This window comes from Bacillus rossius, chromosome 1 (assembly GCF_032445375.1).
Source record: "Bacillus rossius redtenbacheri isolate Brsri chromosome 1, Brsri_v3, whole genome shotgun sequence".
Classification (NCBI taxonomy): domain Eukaryota; kingdom Metazoa; phylum Arthropoda; class Insecta; order Phasmatodea; family Bacillidae; genus Bacillus; species Bacillus rossius.
The window spans coordinates 246,645,062-246,668,573 of record NC_086330.1 but is presented as its reverse complement, the minus strand read 5'-3'; the positions used below and the strand labels follow the sequence as shown (position 1 = coordinate 246,668,573).

The 23,512-nt window shown below is 37.2% G+C and overlaps 1 protein-coding gene across 4 annotated transcripts in view; it reads left to right on the top strand.

The window, feature by feature from the left end:
• The window catches only part of LOC134527439 (protein slit), a 1,108,315-nt gene that overhangs the window by 985,944 nt on the left and 98,859 nt on the right, over positions 1 to 23,512 (top strand). For all 4 annotated transcript variants that reach the window (XM_063360124.1, XM_063360123.1, XM_063360122.1 and 1 more), the window contains exon 6: positions 14,484 to 14,555. In XM_063360124.1, the coding sequence (XP_063216194.1) occupies positions 14,484 to 14,555 (72 nt within the window). The remainder of the gene's footprint in view (positions 1 to 14,483; positions 14,556 to 23,512) is intronic.

Sequence of the window (23,512 nt, the reverse complement as noted above, 5' to 3'; positions counted from 1 at the left end):
CCTGAAACCAAAATAAGTTTAACGGACAATAATTTAAAACACATATTTTTCAGTTACAAAATTGTAAATAGCCTTTTTCTATAAATGTATTACAAATTCACGCAATGCACATTGTCCTCGAACGAGTTTATTAGCATCGATAAAAATACTTCTGATTCTGTTTGTAAAATTGGTTGTTAATATCCTTTCGTTTGAACACGATTTGTTAAAGCGAAATTATTTATTTATGAAAGATACGTCTTGCTATAATTTTGTAAAGTGTTGCAAACAACGGATTTTACGCCACCGTAACTTGAAATCGAATCATGTTAGACCGTCATAATACAGTCCTAAACGTTTTTAAATGTAAACCTATCTGGAATGGCCTAGGTTGTGTAAAGCTTCTTAGACAAATAAACAAATAAACGCTGCAAGATAAATTGTATGTATCTATTAGGTATTAAGTTATTTATAAATTACCTAACAATTCTTTAAAATATTTTTCTTACAGATTGGAAATATATTATTCAATAATTCAAGAAGTTATTGCCTTGTGTGCGTGATCCAGATCAAGTTGTTAGTTCTCCCACCTTGGGTGAATTCCTCGGTCTTCAACTTTGCTGTGATTCCGTGAACGCATTTAAAGCTGATATAATACTCGTGTTTAGTTTTCTCTTGCCGTTTAAATGCAAATTGTCCTTGATTATTGATTTCAAAAACATTTATAATTAGGTCTTGTTTCATTAGTATTTATCTTTAGTTAAAATATAGTGACATGATAACATTAAAATTTATATTTACACAAAATAAATTATACGACATAAGTAGGTACCTTCTTTAATGTCAGTTTTCTTTATTATCTCTTCGCTTTCACTGCCATACTGGTTCTCAACATCTGTGTGATTTGGCTTATAAAGCCCATTTTAGTTTTAGATATAATTATTAAAGAAACGTGAACACAATTTAAACATTTTTCATAAAAATGGTATGCTTTAGTTATTTAAACAAATATACAATGGCCCTAGTTTGTAATATTTGTAAGTGTTCTCTTCCGACATTGTTCCAAGGACGCCCCGCTCCGTGGGCGAAGCAGTGTGGTTTGTCGTGCAGTTAAGAAAAAAATACTGATGGAGCTCTAAACTTGGGCTCGCTCTCATCTCGTGCCTCATTATTTTGGCAAGAAGAGACTGGCTGGGACTCGCGGCAAGTTTGTCCATCAATCCTCCGAGCCTAGTAGCCCCCCCCCCCCCCCCTTCCCACTTCAGCTAACATCTCGCTCCGCAACGCTACGGCCCGCATACTGAGAGGTTACCAGATGATACTGGCGCGCGGAGGAAAACAATTATTCCTTTTTTTCAGTCCATCAATCTTTAATTTGTATAACCAAGAGGGAAATTTGCCTGGCCTAGCAGATGCTGTTACGGTTGGCATTACTCATTCTGATAGGCTTAGTGGCTGGAGACTCGGAAGTGAGCCGGCGAAGCCTTTGGTGCAAAAGTGTCTTATTTCCTCGACAAAGCCTCCTTGAGAAATAAGAAGGATGTAGGATGCTTTAAAAATTTAAAAGGCTTCTCCAAACAACGTAACGCGAGTGATCCAAGATATTAGTATCGAGCTATCTACTACTACTTCACTATGTCGCTATGTGAGAAAGCGTCTGGGAAATTGCGGCCCCCTAAACACTACTCATACCTACATGTTTTAAACTTATTTATATGCATTCATTGTTTTCGTTTCTTGTCTATTTTTAATATAAAATATAATAAGTGGAAAAAATTTAATATCTCATGTTGAATTATCTAATAATATTTGCCTGTGTTATTTTTTGTATCCTAAACACCAAATGTATGTTTGTATCACGTAGTTAAATCAAATAACTTGTGACGTCACGAATAAATTTTTGTTTGGCATGAGTACTTCACTTCTTTAACTAAATGCACCTCAGGTGAGTGCAACGAGCTCTTCAGTTATTTTTGTTGCACTGTAAGAAATAAAATACATGGTTTAGTCACTCAGAGTTTTACAACCTGTCCACTAAAGTCTTTCTGTTTGCGACCTTATTATAACGACGTAAAGTTCCACATGTTATAGAAAAAAATTAGTTGAAATGTTTTGCTACAGAATGAAATCCAAAGATTTGGCCATTTGTGCTGACTATCGATATGGATGACACGCCGTCAGTAACGAATCCACAAGGAAATAAATGTCAGACATCAGGGAAATAAGTCAGTGGTTGGAACATAGACTGTGTCATTCAGCCCACTAGTATTTTAACCGGTAATGTTTCCAATTTAATTTTACTGATTTATTTAGACCACGCAGTTATTTGCAGCAACAAGTTATTTTGACGCTGGCCTGGAAAGTTTCTGTGTTCTTGAGCTGCAGAGCACACACACACGCCCAGTGAACTAGTAGTGTACGTATGTGGTATGTCCCTGAAGTCAGGTATTGTATCGGTACAATTCACTCGGATTTGTAGAATACATAGCAATATTCGCACACACAAACAGACGTGAGTATACAGCGTCTCTAGGAAGCAGTTGCAAATAATTGTTATTCGAAGTTCAACGTATAAGATCTGTGTTAAAATTTTTAAGTTAAGAATTAAAAATCGTTTGTATATCACTCGAAATGCTATTTTTTTTTAGATGAAATCTACAGCAAATAATTTGAAAACTCGATTGTAGCCACGTCTGTGAAGCTTCTTTGAAAACATTTCGCTTGTCTGTTAGTGCCATGATCATGTGACGAGTGCTGCTAGTTCCATCCAGCGCTGTCCTTAGTGCGTGCCTGTGGAAGTCTTGGACCTGGAGGTGTTGTCTTCACACCTCTGTGCATAACCATGCGGTGTAGCAGTAATCTCTACCGTTTCACTGCTTGTTCGGTTATATCGAAGGGCAGGCGAGATTCCCGCGTGGCCTTGTATTGGGGAGGATAACGGCATGGTCGACCTTCAAGCTTTCCCCAGGCGCGTCTCCGCCTTTTTGACACGCGAGTTCAGATCTCCCGCTCTTTGGCTCGTTATAAATAGTGTTATAAGTTATAAAACGTAAGTCCTATTAATTTAAACGTAGCCAATGGCCCGCATGTGACACGGCAGCGTACGGATGAGTTGGGAATATCCGATCCCTTCCGTTCACTTTACCTCGTAAGAGTAATCGATGCCGAGTATCTGATTGCGGTGGTAGCCATGTTTGTTTACGTTTCAAATGCCATAAAAAAATTTTCATCAACAAACATATTAGTGTGCGACCAGTGTTCCATCGTTACTTTGTGGTTTATTTTTGTTATGCACTAGAATATACCCTGTATTGCCCGGGCTAAACACATCATAGTATAATGAACATGACTACCGAGTTTCAGGTCTGTAGGATATACACTTGTAAAACGGGAAGTTTTGGTTTTAAAGTCCCTTTAATTGCAGAATCTCGGTGCATCAAGGCTACGCATGACCAAAACTGGGACGCCAATCTTAATCCTCATTTTGTGGGTTGGTAGGTAAACCCTGGGCAAGACGTGACGGACGCACCAAACGATAGCACGTTGCAAATTCAAGGCAACGTCATCTATTGAAGTTCTAAACTAAACTGTTATTAGTGCCTTTAGTTCGCTAGCAGCCGCGAGCTTCACTAAGCGGACAGGTTTCGCCAAGGAGGAGGCTATGATGTTGCCAGATCTTACTATATGACCGTGTGATAGCCATGAAGAATTGACTCAAACTCACTGTTTGTGTGTTTATGAGCTACCGCCTATGATTTTCTATAATAAAACTGAATTTACCTTTTTTTCACTGCTTTGAGGATGATTATCATAATTATATGTTGTCTGTATCACTCTCCGACCCATAAACAATCTACAAGAAAAAATATTATGTCGATCCGTTGCTCCGTTGCTGTGTGAAATAAGGTCAAACAGACGAACACACTGTTTTTTCTTTGTATTTATAATGTTAGTAGGGATGATAATCTTGAACATATTATGTTCTCGTTTCCCAAAAAAAAAAAATTTAATACTATTATTTAAATTGCAATATTAGATATATTTTTATAGCTTCAGTAATTTTTTTAACCTTTTTAGCTTAAATGCCAGAAAATTTTGTACATTATTAAATACTATTTAACAAAAAAGTTAAATTTCTAACACCCGATTTTAATGTAGTTATGATTGCATTGTAGACAAAATTTCCAAACAATATCATGGTTTACTTTTGTTACTTTTCCGTATACGTAGAAATGTTGTGCTTCCCTGATCCTTTGCAGCGCCCCACATGTCCGTGTCCTCGTAGAACTGGTCTTAAGCGGTGACATTTAAACAATAAAAGGGTAACGTTTTGAACGCGTATTTTCGTTGATAGAAAGTTTGAAAACATTTCTTCGCTCCAGATTTCGTGTTTATTTTTTCCTATACGTTTATAAACTTACTTTTAACAATTTTATTTTATAACTTTTTCAAGAAAAAAAAAGTAACATATAACATCTAATATAATATGTACTATTGCATTTTTACTGAGAAAACAGGAAAAAACTATTTTAATTAACTTAGTTTTAGTTTCGATAGTTCGTAAGGCCTCCAGTGGATAAATTCATACACTTCCAGTGACTCCTAGCATTAAGGACGAGAACTGCAGTCCATAAATTAATGTCACGGTTATAAATGTTAATAGTATCAACTGTAAATATTTTAGGGTGTTGGTTCAAGGTCACAATTAAAGAGTAACCCAACAGTTTTAGATAAGCACATGCGTGAGTACTGCTTTGTTGTTTTCTCTCCTGCAGCGCCACCCACACAAAATGGCGACTCCTGAGCGTAAAGCGTTTTGTGTTCTGCAATTTGGTAAGAGGGAATATGTAATCTCAGGATTGAGCACCTCCCCATTGGAATAACTTTGTGCGAGAGTGGTTGAACGTTGAAGTCCCTAACTATTGTATTGATCGTAATGGTCGAAACGACAGAGCTCTTTTTCGCTGGCCTCCATGTTCACCTGACATAATACAATGAGATTTTTTTCCTTTGGAGCTTTATCAAAGATCGTGTCTACGTTCCGCCGCTACCTTATTATTTGCCAGAGTGGAGACACAGAATTGAAGAGGCTATTGCTTCCATCACTCCGGACTTATTAACCAAAGTGTGGGAATAATTGGACTTTAGGTTGGATGTTTGCTGTACAACTAAAGGTGCGCATATTAAACATTTGTATGAAAATCTAGTTTATTGTATCTTCAATTTGATGCAATATTTGTTGTAAATAGTCTAAATTAAAGTGTTATAATATGCCATTGAAAATGGAGCATTCTTTTATGGACACCCAGTAATATGCTTGAAAATTCGTGTGCTCGAATCCCTGGAATACCTGAGCCACGTGCTTGATGTGGATGCTTTGACGACAGACTACCTGTGGGTTCTTCACGCTCGACAGCTCGCACTTCCGACCTCACATCTCCGATATCCGCTGGCCGCCCCTCCTGCCTCTCTGAGGGAGGCACGCTGTCACAAATGTTTCGAAAACATATCGGACACTGGAAAACAGGGGGTCTATAAATGTTTTTGACGTGACAACGTCTAATAAATCGATGAACGCCGGCTGCACGCACGAAAAAGTGTCCCGTTACGCACATTGTCCCGTTACGTTGTGTCCCGTTACGCTCATTGTACGCTTGCGCCGCATCTATCTCTCTTACACTCGATTGGAACAACCATCGATTTGACTTTTTCGAGGCACATTAAACTTGAAACACTCCCATTCGTTTCCTACTTTTCCTATCATCGTCCTATCCTTAACAGAATAACACAGATTGGAAGAAGTTAAATAGCAAACATGTATAAAAGTTATAGTTAAAATAATCTCTTCGTTAAAGTAATAAACATATTTGAATTAATAAAAGTAAATTTATCAATTTAATTGTAGATTTCATTTCACTCCTTCTTTGTATCCATACAAAATAGTGATAATTCAATAAAAATGATTTAATTTTAAGTATGCAATCATTTCATCAATGTTTTGTTATGACGTTGTCACGTTAAACTATCGTCCGTAAACCGACTTTACAGACAACCAATTTTTTTTTTCATAGGAAACCTACTGTGTTCGTCTGTGTTGTCACCGTTGTGTTGTCCATGATACCTGTTTGGGTTCATCGTTGGGTTTATGTGGTTTATGTAACTGTTTAACGCTTTTCTCTGTGGGTTTATGTTTTAATTTTTAATTCTTAATTTGCGTTCTTGATTTTTTCCATGCGAAACAATGCAAAACTGCAATGACGTATGTCCAAAAATTGTATTAAATCTGATTAATGAGCAGAACACAATTTTTTCTCATTAATCCGTACTGCTTTAAGTTTTGCAGGTGTTGTCATAACAATGCCATGGCAAAAACAATTAAATTATGAGCATGATCACGAGAAAGTGGCAATAAATATTAATGATAGTGCGATAGAAACTTAATTCAGCATAGCATTAGCATTGTTTCTGCCTTGATAACACTGGTGCTCTTACATGGACTTTCATACTATTTAATCTTTGTCCTTTTCAGCTGTATTTACAATTATTATACTATGTTGGTTACAGTTGGCTGATAAGGGTGCTAACAATAGCGATTAGAATAAAAACAAGCGTCGTTGCATACACACTTTGCTAGCACACCGTCAGGTTTTTGAAATAGCCTACATACTACAAATATACACTAAAATGTTATTACATACATATTTTTTCTTTAGTGACAAATTTAAAAAAACGTAAATAGTTCTTAGAAAAATATTTAATCCGTCATAAACCACAAAAAATATTTTTGACGTGATAACGTATTATAAATCGATGAACGCCGGCTGCACGAACGAAAAATTGTCACGTTCCGCCTGAGCCGAGCCTGCAAGAACCGGCCAACCCCCGTGCGAGAAAATCTTCTATAATATAAAACAGGTTATGGCGGGCTTTTTAACTAATTGTTCGTGATTATATTTAAACAAATTATTTAAATTAAATTTGCAAAAACTGTAAATAATATATGAAAATAAAAAGTATGCCATTTTTCATCAATGTTTTCTTATGACGTTATCACGTAAAATTATCGTCCGTGAACCGACTTTACAGACGAACCCCCCTTTTTTTTTTAATGTGGTAAGTTTCTTGTGGTAAGTTACCTCAACTTGCAGAAAGTTACGTGTTGTTAGAACGTGCTCAGGGGAAAGTTTATTAAGACTGTAGTCAATGTGCAAATAGTTGGGCAAATGTATTGAAAGTGTAGCGTGTGCGTGTCTGGGCTGTGGAGAAGAGCGCCGCGACACGGGTCGGTTGCTGGCGCTGGCAGAGACGCTCTCCGGCCGAAGCCGGGGGATTAGTTCCCCTGCCGCTGCTCATCGGGACGGACAGAGGAATTGAAAGAAATCCACCCACAGCGCAAACGGTTGCTTGAATTGAAAATAATAAAAAAAAAGTGCTCGCTGAAATACGAGACCACGCAGTTTATAAATACACACTTCGAATCATATCTAAATCTATTCGTGAACAAAAAATTAGGAATTGAAAATAAATAAGTCTCACTTCTCAAACACTTCCATCTTTAGTTCTTTCGTATTTCACCTTCTCTTTTTTTTTTACTATGCTTCGCGTGAAGAAATTTTTAAAGAAAAACACAATTACAGCATTTTCTTTCTTGTATACCTATTAAAAATGCCTATCTGCACCTGAAATGGCCAAATATGTGTAAAACTTCACTGTAAATGTAAATTTGTAACTATATTTCTTCTTCAATGTAAAATCCACATTAAAAATTTGAGTAGCCTAAAAACACTGTTACAACATATAAATTAAAACCTTTGCATTTACTCCATTTTCCACGGAGTGATGCCTAGAAAATAATTTTAGAAATAAATTTAAAAAATATCTGAATAAAAAGATTTTAAACATATGTATATATTTTAATTTATTCTTCTCTAGGTCAGTTGTGGTGAAATTTTAGTATGTTATGAAATTCTAAACACCTGCGCGCGCACCCTCTACTGGAGATTAACATCTTTAAGTCTATAAAGCGCACGCGTTCACGAGCCGAACTCGTCCAGATAGCTGACAGCGTCAGGCAACATTAACCTGTAAATATTTGCCTTCATAAACATCGTGAAACGTAGCAAGCGAATGTTTTGCTAAATAAATCGTCGTTATAGCAAAACCCTCACGCAATACATTTAATAAAAGTTAATATTTACAAAAAGAAATTATCTAAACTTTAATAATACATTGTAATTCTGGGATTAAATAAAAAAAATTGAGCATTATTCATGCTTTGTTAATGTGACTGCTCAGTTGAGTAGCGTAGTCGGCAACGCGCTTCGGTGCGGGGGCTCTGGTTCGAATCCCGGTTAAGACATGGATGTAAGTAATTTGTGTTTTCCTTATCGTCATCTTAACCCTACACCATCAGCTGCAACAACAACTTCAATTACACAATGACTAGGTGTTACATAAAAAAACTACATTATGGAGGGGGAGATGGCTGACTCACTGGTAACTGTAAAACTTGCCAGTGTGCCAATTATCTATGGAAAAAAGTCGATAAGCGTTTAGGTGAGAATCAAAGGATTCGGGTTTTAAATGCTATCATAGGCAGATATTTTTTCCCCCTTTTTTGTAGAATTTATTGTTAGGTTTTTCAACTATAATTTAAGAAAATTATATCATTACTTCTTATTAAACTTATTGTTATAGCAACATTAAACACATAGCTCAGTTTGTTGGTTTAGTTATTTTACGATAGATAGACATAGAACCTAAATTTCCATATGATGATGAATCTTTTAGGTTGTGACTGGGTGTCGTAAGCACAAGCAACGTCACTTTGATGACAGCCGTGAGTCCGTATGCTTGCCGAGGCAGTATGATTCCATGATGGTTTGCCATTGCCTTCCGAGAAATGACGGTGAGATGGACATCACAAACACCCTGTCCTGAACCCAGGGGTAAGGTTTCAAAACTCCCCTCCCAAGGCTCACCAGCCAGACGTGTTAGCTTCTAGACCAAGTGGGTAATCTCAATTTACATGTAACGAAAATAAATCTTCCCAAACACAATCAAAGTGATTGGTTTTGCACTATTGACCTTCGAAACAAGAGGAAGGGCCTTTTCCACCCCTTAAAAACGAAACTTTGAAACTACTTGATGAAATTTTGTTCACTTTGCGTTCAAAAAAAAGGCGAAAATTACTATCTAACACTGATTTTATAAATAAATCACTTTTTCCACAAGAAAGTTAAAAATAACCTTATCTCAGTTTTCCATCCATTAAGGCAGAATTTTTGTAGTTTTTGATTAACATTTGCACACATGAAATTCAAAATAAGAGGAAAATTACTGTTCATTTATGAGTTAGAAAAAAAAGTCACTGATACGTGAGATTTAAAAAAATCTCCTCATCCTCCATTCCCACCCTTTAAAGCAGAATTTTGGTACTTTTTATTACAAAATTTTGCACACTTTGACGATAAATTACAGGATAAATATTATGTCTGAAAAAATCTATCGCCATGCTTGTTTTTTCACCTCTTATAAAGAATTGTTGAACTATTTTATAAAATTTTGAACACCTGACTTTAAAATAAGAGGAAAAATACTGTCTACCAGTGATATCGAAAAAAAATTAAGGTAACTGTTAGCAATAGATTTTGAAAAATCACCCCATTTTCCTTTTCCAACCAAAAAAAAAAATTGGTACTTATTGATGAAAATTTGTACTCATGAAGTTCATAATAAGACGAAAATTACTGACTATCTGATTAAAAAAAAAAAATTATCAATATCTTTTTGTCCCACTACTTAAAACATAATTGTGATACTACATGGAATTTTGCATACTGATTTTCAAATTACGGTTTACATTTGATTTCTAATAAGTACATTATCACTTTTTAATAACCCTTAAAATCTTAATGTTGTTTAACTTCAAGAAGTTTGGCACACTTGTTCAAAATAAGTGAAAATTATTTGTCTATATCTTAGAAAATAAAAACCATCTATTCCTCCTTTTAAAGCAGAATTTTGGAAACACTCGAAAATTGTTTTGCTTATTTCATGTTCCAAATAATATCTGATTACGAAATCTTTCTATCCCACCCCCTTCATTAATAATTTTGCATATTTTACATTTAAAATTAAAGGAAAATGAATGTCTGCAACTGATTAAAAAAATACCTTTCCGCCAAAGCCAAAATTAAATGTGATTGTTCTCTGCATAAAGTCCGGGAAACATATAATTTGTTGTGTTTTTGTCTCGTTTCAACTGTTGTGCTGACTTTTTTGGGGGTTCAATTAATCATTTGTGGGGTTTATCGTTCTCTTAGTCCATTTTTCTTTGTTTTTCTTTGTTAGTTTACCATATTAATGTTATGGAATATTATGTGGTGTATATATCCTGTTGACAATAGCAATTTTTTGCTTAATTTGTGTTTTTTGTCTTTTGGTTTTTTGTAGTTCTCTTCTACAGACATACATGTGCTTAGCAATGGCGTGTGTCCAAAAGCTTACATCAAGTCATGCACTCCTATTGCACAAATCTTTCAAAGATAACATTTAATTAGTAAAATTTTTAGACAGAGATGGCTGCTGAAGAGGTTAGTGTTGAGGATATCAAGAAGCTAATGTTTATCATAGAAGAAATTTTGAATGACACGAGGGCAATGAGAACCGGTATGAAGAATTATGCGAAAGAAGTGAATAGTGTAAAGAAGGGGAGTAAGGGCCACCATGAAGAAACGAAGAGTGAGACAAATAATAACCTAGAGGAGACGAAAGTTGTTCAGGAAGAGATGAAGAGTAACCAGGAGGCCATTCAGAATTAAATTAGTAGTGAAATATTGGACCACCAAGAAGAGGCTAGTATGGCCATGAAGATAAAATGCAACCAAGAAGAGGGGTAGAATTAAATGAAGAATTTACAAAGGAGTTGGAGAATTCCATGATACTCAATACTGATGAAGTGAAGATAGGTCAAGAGGAGAATAGCCGCAAAGAATAGAATAACAGCCAAGAGAAGAACGGTCAAGGGGAGAACAGCCAAGTAGAGGTAAACCACCAGGAAATGAAGATCAAAGAAGAGCTGAAGAATAGCACAGAGGTGATGAAGATGAGTCACAAAGTGATGAATATTGAACAAGAATAAATTAAGATAAACCGAAGAGAGGGGGGAAAAGCGAAGAGCTGAAGAAAAGCCGAGAAATGATGAAATTGAGTCAATAAGAGATGGGGAAATGCTAAGAAGAGACGAAGAAAGACCAAGAAGAGGTGAAGAAAGACCGAGAAGAAACAATGAGAACACAGAAATGTCACCGGGTGACAAGAGAAGCTACATCTACTGCGAGAGAGGGATATCTGGCGTGGCTGTACAGTCCGCGATGGAGGAAAGGCAGGCGGCATAAACTTCGAGTGGCATTGGGACACCCAGAAGAAGATGCATTACCTGTTCGGGACGAACAGATTTAAGGAAGGGGCAATTTTACGAACGCGAGAGACCAGACCGCGATGCCAGGTTCGGAGCTGGCTGGCGGCCCCCATGGCCACTGAAGTCACGCGCCCTCCATTGACATAAGGCATACCACGCATGCCTGGCGGGATTACAAGGGTCGTCGTTACCCCCTCCCCCTCCTTATGAGCAATTGTGCGAGAGAGTTATTATGTAGATACGCCATAGAGCGCTCCCGCTGCAGACTTGAACACGTCTTTTAAATAATTATGCACCCTAAAAATATCATATTTCTCTAACTGGAAGTTTCACTTCCAACGCGTTTCGCAGCCACGCTCCCAACTTTTGTAAGTTTTGCTCTTAAACACTAACACTTAATTTATGGTGTAAATCAAATATCAATAAATTCTGTTGAAAATTAATAACTAATTGCTGTGTTTTAAACACTAAACGTTTGTGTCATTTCCGATTTATAACTCATGAATTTATTTTAAGCAAGAAACAATTAAGATTTACGGATTTGAGGAAAATATAAGTATTAAAGTTACATCTTTATGCAATAAATTGTCACTTTACAATATATTTTACGTAAGAGTTATAAGAGAGGAAGAAGCACTGTAGTCATAAAGATTTTATAAATCTACTTTAGGAACCACGAAGCTAATAACACCGGGTTTTTCGGCACTCGTCCTCGTAATATTGACAGATAGCTGAGGGTTTCTGAGCAACTGACAGAGACTCCTGGGTTCGATGCCCGACAGACTCATCTGGTTCAACTTACGGCACGCACTGACTTTCTCTTGACTGCCACCTGATATCCTCCTGACATCATCGAGACTTTCTCGCGACATCCTCCTGACTTTATCCTGACTTCTTCCTGACCCCCGTACGCTTATTCAACGCCTCGAGGAGGAAGAGCTGCCTGCGGTGACTGCAGTGTAGTGGCGCGCTGGCGTGGATTCAGGAACTATCGCCGGCTTGCTATCGGCTACTGGACTGCATTTAGCTCCTTATAACTATGTGCATTCCACGAAAAATCAACAAAATAGAATTTCTTGAAATTTTGATTTGTATAGGTACTAATGGTTTAAAACCTTGCACACATGTTTGAACCAGCTGTATAATTTGAGTTTAAAAAAAATTAACACTTGTTCTGGAATAATTGGGTGCAAATATGACTGCTGGATTTCTTTATATATTCTAATTTTTCGTAAACATTGTTTTAAAAGCACTTGCACTTCAATTATTTATCATATTACAGCCTCATGCTCGTCCTTCTTTTATTAGATTGTATAGAGTTAGCGTTTCTTTAAATAAAATAAGTATTTTAATTATATACCTCAATTTTAATTATGATTTATTACATGTTCTTCCGATGATGATTATTTAACTAATGTTTAAAAACTCTAGATTTTGGAATTTTATTTTATCAGTGTTTTAAATGGCACATTTATATCAATGTTAACTTTTAATACATAAAATTTAGCTGTAGATGACAAAAAATAAATTCAAGTAATTTAACTTTTTTATTTGGAATTAAAAATAACACTTGCTGATTCCAAAACAGCAAAAGTAATGCAATTATTTTTTTAATTTCTGTTTCATTTGCCGCAGTCTAGGCGTGTTCGTAAGAGTAATAGAATATCATATTTTTTTCATAAATGGAAATGAAACTAACATGTTGTTCATACAAGTGAATTTTAATCTGTAACGTAACTTACTATTGAGAATTTTAGCCATGTTCACAGAAAAGCTCTAGCTATCTCAGTTAAAATCCTATAGTATTTTGTCAATTTGTTTTTGCGCAATTACTTAAAATAAATAATGTACAAAACAACCAAAACTTTAAAAGTTATGATACAATATTGCAAATTTATTCATAATAATAAAGCTCTGAGATATAAACTTTGTTAACTTATCATTTGCAGAGATTGGTCATTGAGTATTCTGAATATTTAACAAATTGCCTATCCGTGAGTAAGAAATAATTATTTAAAGCTAGTAAAGGTTACGGTGTAATTATTAACATGCAATAATTATTTGAAATTTATTAATCTGGACTTACATTATAAAGATTTATGGAAGTTATGTGTATACAACCTCCCATTTTATCGGAATAAACATGTCACGCTGTCATAATTAATAGTATATATTTTTTAATGTCTAGATTGTATGTTTCTTTAAATAAAACACTAATATAAAAATATGCCAGGTCAGGTTGAAATTTTTTATGCAAGCATTTTATTAGAGAGTGTGTAACATAATTTTTAAAAAGGAGACCCTAAAAACCCATCTATCGATTTTGGTGTGATTCGGTTTAGTGTTTGAAAGTTTGTTAAGTGTGATGAAGTGTGATGGGGTTTGTGAAAGAACAGACACAAGTTGCTCTCCGAGAAAGTTTGGCTTTAAAAATATCTAAGTTTTTAAAACATTTTCAGTGGCAATATCTGTGGAGCACCCTTAGCTCTCAAGAGCTGAGAAAACAACAGTTCTATCTCTCTTCTCCCAACTTGGCAGATTAAAAGAAGACTTAGCATTAATTAGTAACTCCCAACTTGTGTGCTATTTATCTGTTTATTTTTAATTTATATCCTGAATATTATTTACTGTATTCACTGTGCTCGAATTGACCACTGGCGTGTGTTGTTATACCTCACACAATGAAGTGATTAACACAAAAATAAAAATAACAGCTTCGTATTAATTGATATTGAAACACGTTACAGGCTCACAAACGGTTCACACAGTGAAAGTAACTTAATTGTGTCCATTATATGCATGTTGTAAGTTATTACCCTAAGCTGTGATTAAGGTGATTGAAGGCTACATTTTAATTTTTCTTCAAAATTGTGTAGAACTATAAATACATGTTTTAAAAATAGGTAGTTTTTTACCCTAGAGCAAAACTTGTTGGCGTGGTTTATATTAATTGTCTTCCCCTCACTTGTCTCCAGTTGCAAGACGACTTTGTTGGTATTTTTAAACAAATTAATGTGTAAAGAACTTGTAAGGCCCTTCATTGTTTGTGCGATTGTAATTTGTTGTTGATTGTGTGTTGCAGGCAACTGGACAACAACCAATTGACGTGTATAGACGAAATGGCGATCAAGGGCCTACATTACCTGGAAGTGCTGTAAGTATACTTCGCTTCATACGTACATACTTAAAATCAGACATAAGTAAACACGCGTTTATAACGCACCGATCTGCTTCTTGGTTGCCAAGTATATAGCGGAGCAAAAGGCGTGTATCGGTTTTGAAGATTTTTTTTAAAAAAAAAAGGAGAAACTTACAGAAATGAGATTTTTTTTAAAAAAATTGGAATCAGTTTACATCCCATTTTTTTCCAATAAAGTTCTGAAGAACACATCGGAAAAATGGTGGCCATCAGCAACGATGCATTGAAGAAGGCGATTTCGGATCTCTTCGACCGCTTTTAGACACATTTTCGTACACTCCCGAATTCGCATCTTCAGTTCTTCCAAGGTGTGATGACGATGTTTGAAAACCTGTCCCTTGAGGCAACCCCGCAGGAAGAAGTCACACGCTCAGATCCGGGGCCCGTGTTGCCCGGGAGGTAATCGCCGCTAGACCCATATCTGCCGAAGATGTGTAACAAGATTATGTGATTAATTCGAAACATTTTCACGAAAGAAAACAAAACACAATAAATTGTCATCGTACAAAATATTTAATTCGCAACAAAACTGTTTAGAAAGATATTTTCTCAAGTGTTTATGTGTAAGCGTTTTTAATTTGTTTTATGGATTTTTAAACTCCCGTTTTAGTGTGTTAGAGGATTTGTCTAACCTTGATGAAAACACGTCGCTTTTTTTTTATTTCATGAGGTATTTAATTTAATAAAATTTAAAACGTGCCTATTTAATTTTTTTAATATTATGCCATCCTTTACACTTTCATTTAATTTTGATGTAGCTATCCTTAAAATGATTAAATAATTTCACCTTAATACAGATAACTACATTGTTTGAAGATTTTTAATACAGATGCATTTTTCTTTTAAATGTAGAGTAAAGGTATCAAATTTATTTTCAAGCGTGTTTGTTGATTCTTAGTATGCGTAGTATTGCTGAAACAAAAATTCCAAATATTTCACCCCACTTCTCTTTTCCCACATAGTTGTTAATGTAAAATTTCGGAACTACAGATTTAGTAGATATGGCAATATAGGTACTTAAATCAATTTGAAGCACATTCATCCCGGTCGGTTTTACCACAGATGTGAAACCCAAAATGTTTATACCAAACTTACATCTATATTGAATTAAAATTTATCCTGCATTTATTGATATAGTGGATTGTCTAACTTTTTATTTTTTTAATAATATCCACTAAATTCAACCCCAAGAGGTAAAAATACTAATTTAGGAAAATTGTAAAATTGTGGTTGGTAGTTTTTGTGATTTTTGATTCTTAGTACCAAATATTTTATAATGCTTGATTAGCTTCGGATATATAAAATTATTTATCTTAAAAACATACTTACCCCTTTTTCACCCTTTAGGGTTTGAATTTCACAAAATGGTGACATTGTACTTAGTCATTTAAGTATGTTCACTATTTGTGCACATTATAGTTTATTATACTTGTTTAGCTTCGGAGATATGATTAACTATCCTTAAACCATATTTACCCTTTTTTCATCCCCTTACGAGTTTTGAAGTATATATTTTATAACTATTCATTACTTTTTATAATGTTGATGGCAGTTTCTAAACGTTTCTGTCAAAATTTCCTCAAATTTACATACGTTTTACCTCGAACTATTTTATTATTAGTACAGAATTTTTCCATTAGGTTAGTGTAAATGAAACATAAAATAAAATGTTAAGCTCTGTCCCTAGGTGTAGAAGGCAGTTTATCTTATACTGTAAAAAAGTGTTTAAAAATTTTTAATACAATTTTTTAGTGAATTTTTGTTTACGCGTGTGAATTTTTGAGAACAAACCTAATAATACCAAATAAGAAAACAGGTGTGCCACTTGCAAGTTGTATGATTATGTAATACATGATAAATAAAACATCAATAAACATACGACTGGTTTTGCTTCTCTCCCGAACAACTGCCATCCTAAGATAAGGGCTACCTAACGCGGACTAACTATACACACTGGACACAAGCGATGCTGAAATAAGCCGTAGGATAATGCTGGCCAGTATCATTGTGTTCGCGCCAAAGTAAGCAGTGGAGCAGTGTGCAGTGAAAAGCCACACGAGCTCACAAAATAGACGGATAAAATGATCTTGGAACGCCGCGTATCCAGGTCAGTGGAACGGACGCGAGGGAAAAAATGCACCATATCTCACTCGATCGCATATCTTTTCTATCGATTTCTGCTAATGGAGTCCAGCAAAAAACGCGTTTGTTTGTAGTACTCATGTCGCCCACGGTGATATTCTTCTGCAGCGCACTGTGCGTTCGCGCTAGCCTTGGCCTATTTTCAAGTGCGACATCGTACACTGAGGGACGTTTACAGGTCTGTGACAATACCTTATATTAGCGTATACTTTTTTCGTTGAAACTTTGATCAAAGCTTTAATAACAACTTGTTTTTAAATGTTCGTTTTTAAATTTATTTATGAAACTAAGATCAGGCTTTAATCCAGTCATTACGTGAAAATAGGTTAATTAACACAGGGAAAAAATTAATTAAGTCATGATGCCTAAGTATTATTTTACTTTATTTGACTAAATGAACTCAACGTCCCTGGTAAAAACTAGGACGAAAGTGTCAAAAAAAAACTTGTCACGACACATTACACAAAGGCATCGGGGATCTGTGTGCCGAATTTCCAGGACCTCAAGACTCCTAAGAATATGCTGATGAGACAATGCAAGGGTGGCGAACGTTTTAAAACTTAATATCCATTAAATTTACAAAATGGTAAGCTTTAAATATTACTATTTAATTTTCTCCTGATTTTTATTTACAAACCCCGCTTTCGTCATTTAAATAGAGTTTACGTATTTTAGTCTAGTAAATGTAATTTTTGTTATATTATTTATTTTGGAAGTTCGTTTCTACCCAATTAATTGTGAGTGCGTTTTCATATGAAATTTGTTATGTAATGTTTTTTAGCGCGCTTAGGGCCACAGCGCAGACTTGGTAACTTGAAATACCGGGTCCTACGTGGTCTTGTGCTCTTAGGGGCTTCGCTCTCTAGTGACATGAATTTATTAATTAACTCATTTTAATTTACTAACATTGAGCTGCTGAAAAAAGGTTTCATTAGCTTTATTGGATACACGGCTCGTAAACAGACGGAAACACACTTTACAAATCAGAGATATTGAGATAGTTTTTTTTAGTAATTAACCATTTATAATTTTTGAAAAGGTTTTGGTAAACCAAGGAAATCAAATATCACGATTAAATACAGCTAAGGACTGAAAATTTTTGTTTTGAAATTCGAAAATAGGCACTACTTCTCTAAAATCTGAAGGGAAAGAAATTGTGAGCGAGTCTTTCAGTACTTGCCAAAGATGTGTAACATCGAACGAGCAAATTTATGTGTTATCATTTGGCAATTACACTTAAAATACGAAACTTGGACTTATCACTTAATGTTGAATTTTTTACCACACCGTTCTCGCACCCGCCGCTAGAATTCACTGCAGGACTATCGAATCATCCCATTTGTGGACTGAAATTTCAAACTACATAATGAAACTGTTCCGATAAAAGCGAATTTTTTTTTAAAAAAATACTTAATCCCGGCTTTGGACCTCATTTTCGTCAATGAATTTTACTAAAATATTGCCAAAATTGTTAAAATTCATTAAACTGTTGTCACTATAAAGTTTCCCTTTGGCTTTGTGATTCCGTCGTATTCATGTAATTACTCCAACCAGAATTCGTATACCGAGAGCAATGTTACATTTCAAAATGGTGTTTAATTTCAGTGTTTTAAGTAACAGGCTGTAAAACTAAATGTTTTGTATCTAGTAAAATGATTGCATGGAACAATGTGCGCGCAGGGGAACACAAGTGAGCGGGGCCGACCTCGTGGGCGTGGCTAGTAAAGCAGGCAGGTTACGAGCCGGCGGGCCTAAACGCCTGGCCACGACGAGTCTCGGAACGGCCCGCGAGCTGGTGTAATTACCTGCCCCTGCGCGCCGTCGGGCGTATTGGCTTCCCCGTGGGCGAGGGTCGGGGAGGCACTCCGCCATAAACACCAGCGCACCTGCGTCAACCCTGATCCCGCTCGCTAACAAATTACTCGTGAATATTCATTAGCTCTTTAAGATTTTATTACTCGCCCGCCTCGGAGGAATCTGGCTTCCCGCCGTAGCGCTGCAGCCTCAGCGCCGCGCGAGCTCCAGGCGAACTGCTCCTGGCGGAGGCCTCCCAGGCCTGCCAGTGCGGAGCGCCCACACCAGTTTCCCTTCGTACAGGGTTCTCCTGTTCAACTTGCTAACGGCTTCTCCTTTATGCTGTATTGAGATCTCAAAGATATATTAACCTACTATCTAATGCCTGGCATGCGATGCAACGCCTCAATAATATATTTTTGTAATTTCTTTGAAGTAAATACACATATACAAAGCATCTCACTATCCTTCTCTAATTCTCTATCTCTCTATCTATTCCTCAATGTATACCTCTGTATCTCTCTATCTACTTATATATCTACATCTCTCTGTATATCTTATCTCTCTCTATCTCTCTATATACATTTCTATATCTCTATATATCTCACTCTATAATAATGAATATGTTAAAAATACATGTTTTATCTGTGTTATCTTTTTACCTATCACTGGTGTGACAGACACACACACACACACATACATATATATATATATATATATATATATATATATATATATATATATATATATATAAACACACGAGTATTGGAATGCAACGTTGTGTCAAAATTTCAAATCAATCTGTTAAGGAACGTTCTGAGAGTTAAGATTTAGACGAATTAACCTTTTCAATTTTATTTATATAATTTATATAGATGTAAGCATACACGCATCATTGCCTCAAAATTGTATATTCAAAATTCTACTACTATTGATAATTTTAAATTTTAGTTTTTGACATAAAATAGTGTGCGCGTGGAGTCCACGCACGAAAATATGTGAAACGTCTTGCGTTTTAGGTAAAGATACAGATAAATTATTTTTATTTTCGACCAAACAATTCACATAAAAATGAATGATAATTATAAACTCTACTGCACAAATCAATAACTCTTTTCCACACGAATTAATAAATTGTAGATTTTTAAACTAAAATATAAGAAATATGGCAGTGTCAATCGTCAGCCGTTACGAAAACTGAGGAGTAGACAAACACAAGCAGCGTTACGAGAATTCCTTATCATCACTGCTGCGTCATTTATACCTGTCCCCTGCCATCTCGCCTTCCGGCCGTTACAAATAGCATATAATAGCATGCCACGCTATATGCATATCCCTCCAGCCCCCTTGTCGTCTTCCCAATCGACCGCTAGCGCATGCGTTGGAGTGGCGTCGCCGCTGACGCACTCTCCTGCTCTACCGGTTCCCCACTAAGTACCTGACCATTTACCTCATGCGATCAGAAATTATTACTCTAAAATTGTTGCCCCCTCAGTAAAGAATTTTCACTTCAAAAATCTTTTCATAGGACTGACATATCTTGTAACATAAATACTGTTAGGACCTATGTGGGGGGAACTGGGTTCGTAAGGGATAGCCTAATTAAGTTTTATTACAGTTTTATTAATTACTAAAATTTACAGTACTGATAAATAACGTTTTCTTAAAAATGTCCGATCACCAACCACTGGAACTTGAAAATGTTAATTTTCAAGTCACTCAATGTCTGTCAAGTTACACGGTTCGCACTCCTCGCTGGAGCTAGGCTCAACAGTGGTTCGCCCCTTACCACGCGCCTGTCCACTCACACAGTCTCACGCCACTCGATCACACTCGCACGGTCCCGTCGCTCCACGTCGCGCCACTCTCGACGGGTCTCTCACCCTCTTCGCCGATGTTGCACTTCCCTTCACTCGCGGAACTCTCGGAACTCTCTCGGAACTGTCGCGGAACTCTCTCGGCACCCCCGCGTAGGCCGGCGTCGCTGCTTAAGTACCTGGGGTGGCCTTCACGAACCGACGAGAGCGGCTGTGACGAGTCGCGTCATCCTGGGCCGTCCCGAAGCTCGAAACATCGATAAAGGCAGTGCCTCTTCACGCCACTCCGTGCGATGGCTCGCGGAATTCCCAAGGCCGCTCAGCGATAGATAACAGCGCCGAGGCAGGACGATGCACCGGGTGCGGAGGGGGGAGGGGGTAGCGACGACCCTAGCAATCCGGCCAGGTGCGCTTGGCATGCCTTACGTCAGTAGACCGCACGTGACACAGCGCGTGACGCCAGTGACCGTGCAGGGCTGTCAGCCAGATCCGAACCTGGCGTCGTGGTCTGGTCTCTCGCATTCGTAACAATACATAAAGAATACTTAAAAAATGTAAATCCATTCTATTGGGCATTATTATTTAAACAACAAAAGTTATAAATCATAATCGTTGCTTAAAAATGCATCGTAGCAAACTGATGGACAAAACTATTGCACATCATATCGGAAGCTTGCGCGTATACACGGTACCACATTACTTGCACCAGTATATGTCTCTGTTAGTACTCCATTGGTTTTGTGCCTCTTTCTTTAAAGAGAACTAACAGGTGAACGAAGTTTTGAATACGAGTCTCGTGCCTCAGTTTTGAACAGTAAAATTAGGTCAGCTAATAGTATTTTAAAAAACTGACCTCTCTTGGTTTTCAAGATTCCTAACTTTCTCTCTGATTTGATTCGCCATAAAGCTTACACGGCGGTCATTTATAATTAAAATTACGCGTTAATTACTAAAGTAATTGATTTTAATACTGACACCTTGGTTTTGTTTTACAGTTTACGTAGAGATTAAAGTTATTTAAGTTTTGATACTGTTCGCTTGTCTTTTGTGGTTAATCACGAAGGTATTAAAATTTCAGAAGACTTAAATCACTTGAACGAGCAGTTAATAGGGCATTGTTTGGACGTAGACTTATGTAGCCAGCTCAACAGTAACTTTAGCCGTTAGTTGTTGTCCTTTGGGAACGGAGACCATCAGCTAGGACCCTAATGGTCCCAGACTTGCGTGGGCCCAGTCTAGCTCAGGCACGGACTGCACACGCGCTGACGTGGACTGATCTTTATACTCTTTCGAACTTCCTGCTTGGCCCAGAGCTCACCACAGTTCACCGGAGTCGAAGACAGTCTTTAGAAGTGGTTTTAACAACATAAAAGAAAAAAAGAAAAAAGAATGATAGGTTGGCGATGGTCGGTGTCGTGAAGTGAATCTACTTGGCCGGGGAACGAGGCTCTCCATATCCCGTCTCATATCGCATCACTGATCTGATTCCAGCGGCTCTCCGCCGAGAGACGCTCGCGAGGAAAGGTGAACTCCCCGCGTGGCTGCCCGGCGCGGGGCATTGTTATATCCAATTACCCGCGAGGCTGCCGGTCTGTCGCCCGTGGGAGGTGCTCTGCCCCCCCCCCCCCCCCCCCCCCCACCGCATGGGGCGGCCGCAATTTATGTGCTCGCCCTGGAGATGCGTTTAACATTTTAAAGCTCTTTAAAAGATTAGAAAACTGTTGCTACCTCCGTTCCTCGGCCAAACTTGCCGAGACAAGATTGAATTTATCGCAAACACCATTCTGTGGGAACCAGCGCGTTCCCTGAAACAGGTCCAACACCCTGTGCTTTAACTTCAACCTTGTTCAACATCTCAAAAAACAAATAAAAATTCTTGTTTTCTAATAGCAGTATTATGAATACTACCGTGTAATATTTTATTCATTAGAATAATTTCGTTTATGCCTCTCAACATTTAATAGTACTGTCGCCAAACACTTTCAAAATTAAATATTTATTCAAACAAGTTTGGTTTCTTGCCCTTGAAGTGATCTCGCATCATTCTACGTGGAAGACAAAAATAAGAGGCGTGATGTGACTCACATTCAGAAGACCTGGGTTCGAATACCTGTCCAGTGATCTTAATTTCGGCTTCCCATGGTTCCGTAAAATAGGCCAAGAACAATTTCTTCTCCAATTCCTGAGCACATTTTCAGGACCGACGACAGGGTATAGTTTTAGGGTTTGGGATTTCGGAGACGGGGGGGGAGGGGGGGTAGTTGCTCTAAATATCTGGGTTTCAGCTACCAGAGGGACTATCGTTTTGATCTAGAATTTTTTAATGATTTTGTTTACCCTCATAGGACGAAAACTATTTTATGGGATTCCTAGAAAACCTTAAAAGTAATGCGATTCGCTTGGATCACGTTTACAGTTATGGTTACAATCCTGTTTACAATCTTCAGATTTTTTTTAACTGTGGGGTGGGAAATGTTGTGTATTTAATTATAGATAAAATTACTAACCCCTGCCTCTTGGTTTCTCTTGAAGGCCCTGCACAGTTTTTTTTGTATTCGTCTCTAACTTCCCAGTTGTAGAGTAGTAGTTTCCCGGAACAGCCAAGGTGTGAGCCGGCAACACTACAGTAGTCTGGGCATGGAGAGCAGGCCTCGCCGCGGACAGCTCGAGCGGCGTGGCGGGGCAGCAGCGGCCAGGCAGGGCAGCAGCGGCCAGGCAGGGCAGCAGCGGCGTGGCGGGGCAGCAGCGGCCAGGCAGGGCAGCAACAGCCATGCGCCGACTCGTGCTGGTCGTGGCGGGCTAGCCCGGACGAGACAAAATGCTAACAGTCTCGTTTCACACGCGAAGTTCCTCCACGCGAGAACGCCAGGTCGACCATACGTGATGAGACTTGTCATGCTCCAAATCATCACATTAATACGTGTGCCAATCAAAACATTTTAAAAAGGCTGTAAACGTTTTGTACTAAAGACAAATGCATCACACAAATACCCTTGTAAGTTATATTTGTGTTTTACTGATCTATAAATAAATAACATCTGTTCACCCTCCTATGAAATGAGCGATGTAGAGTAAATTCAAAGAAATTTCTTGCAAATTGTTTGCATGAAAACCAAAACGCTACAATGTTGTTTTATCGATTTATTTACACTATATGAT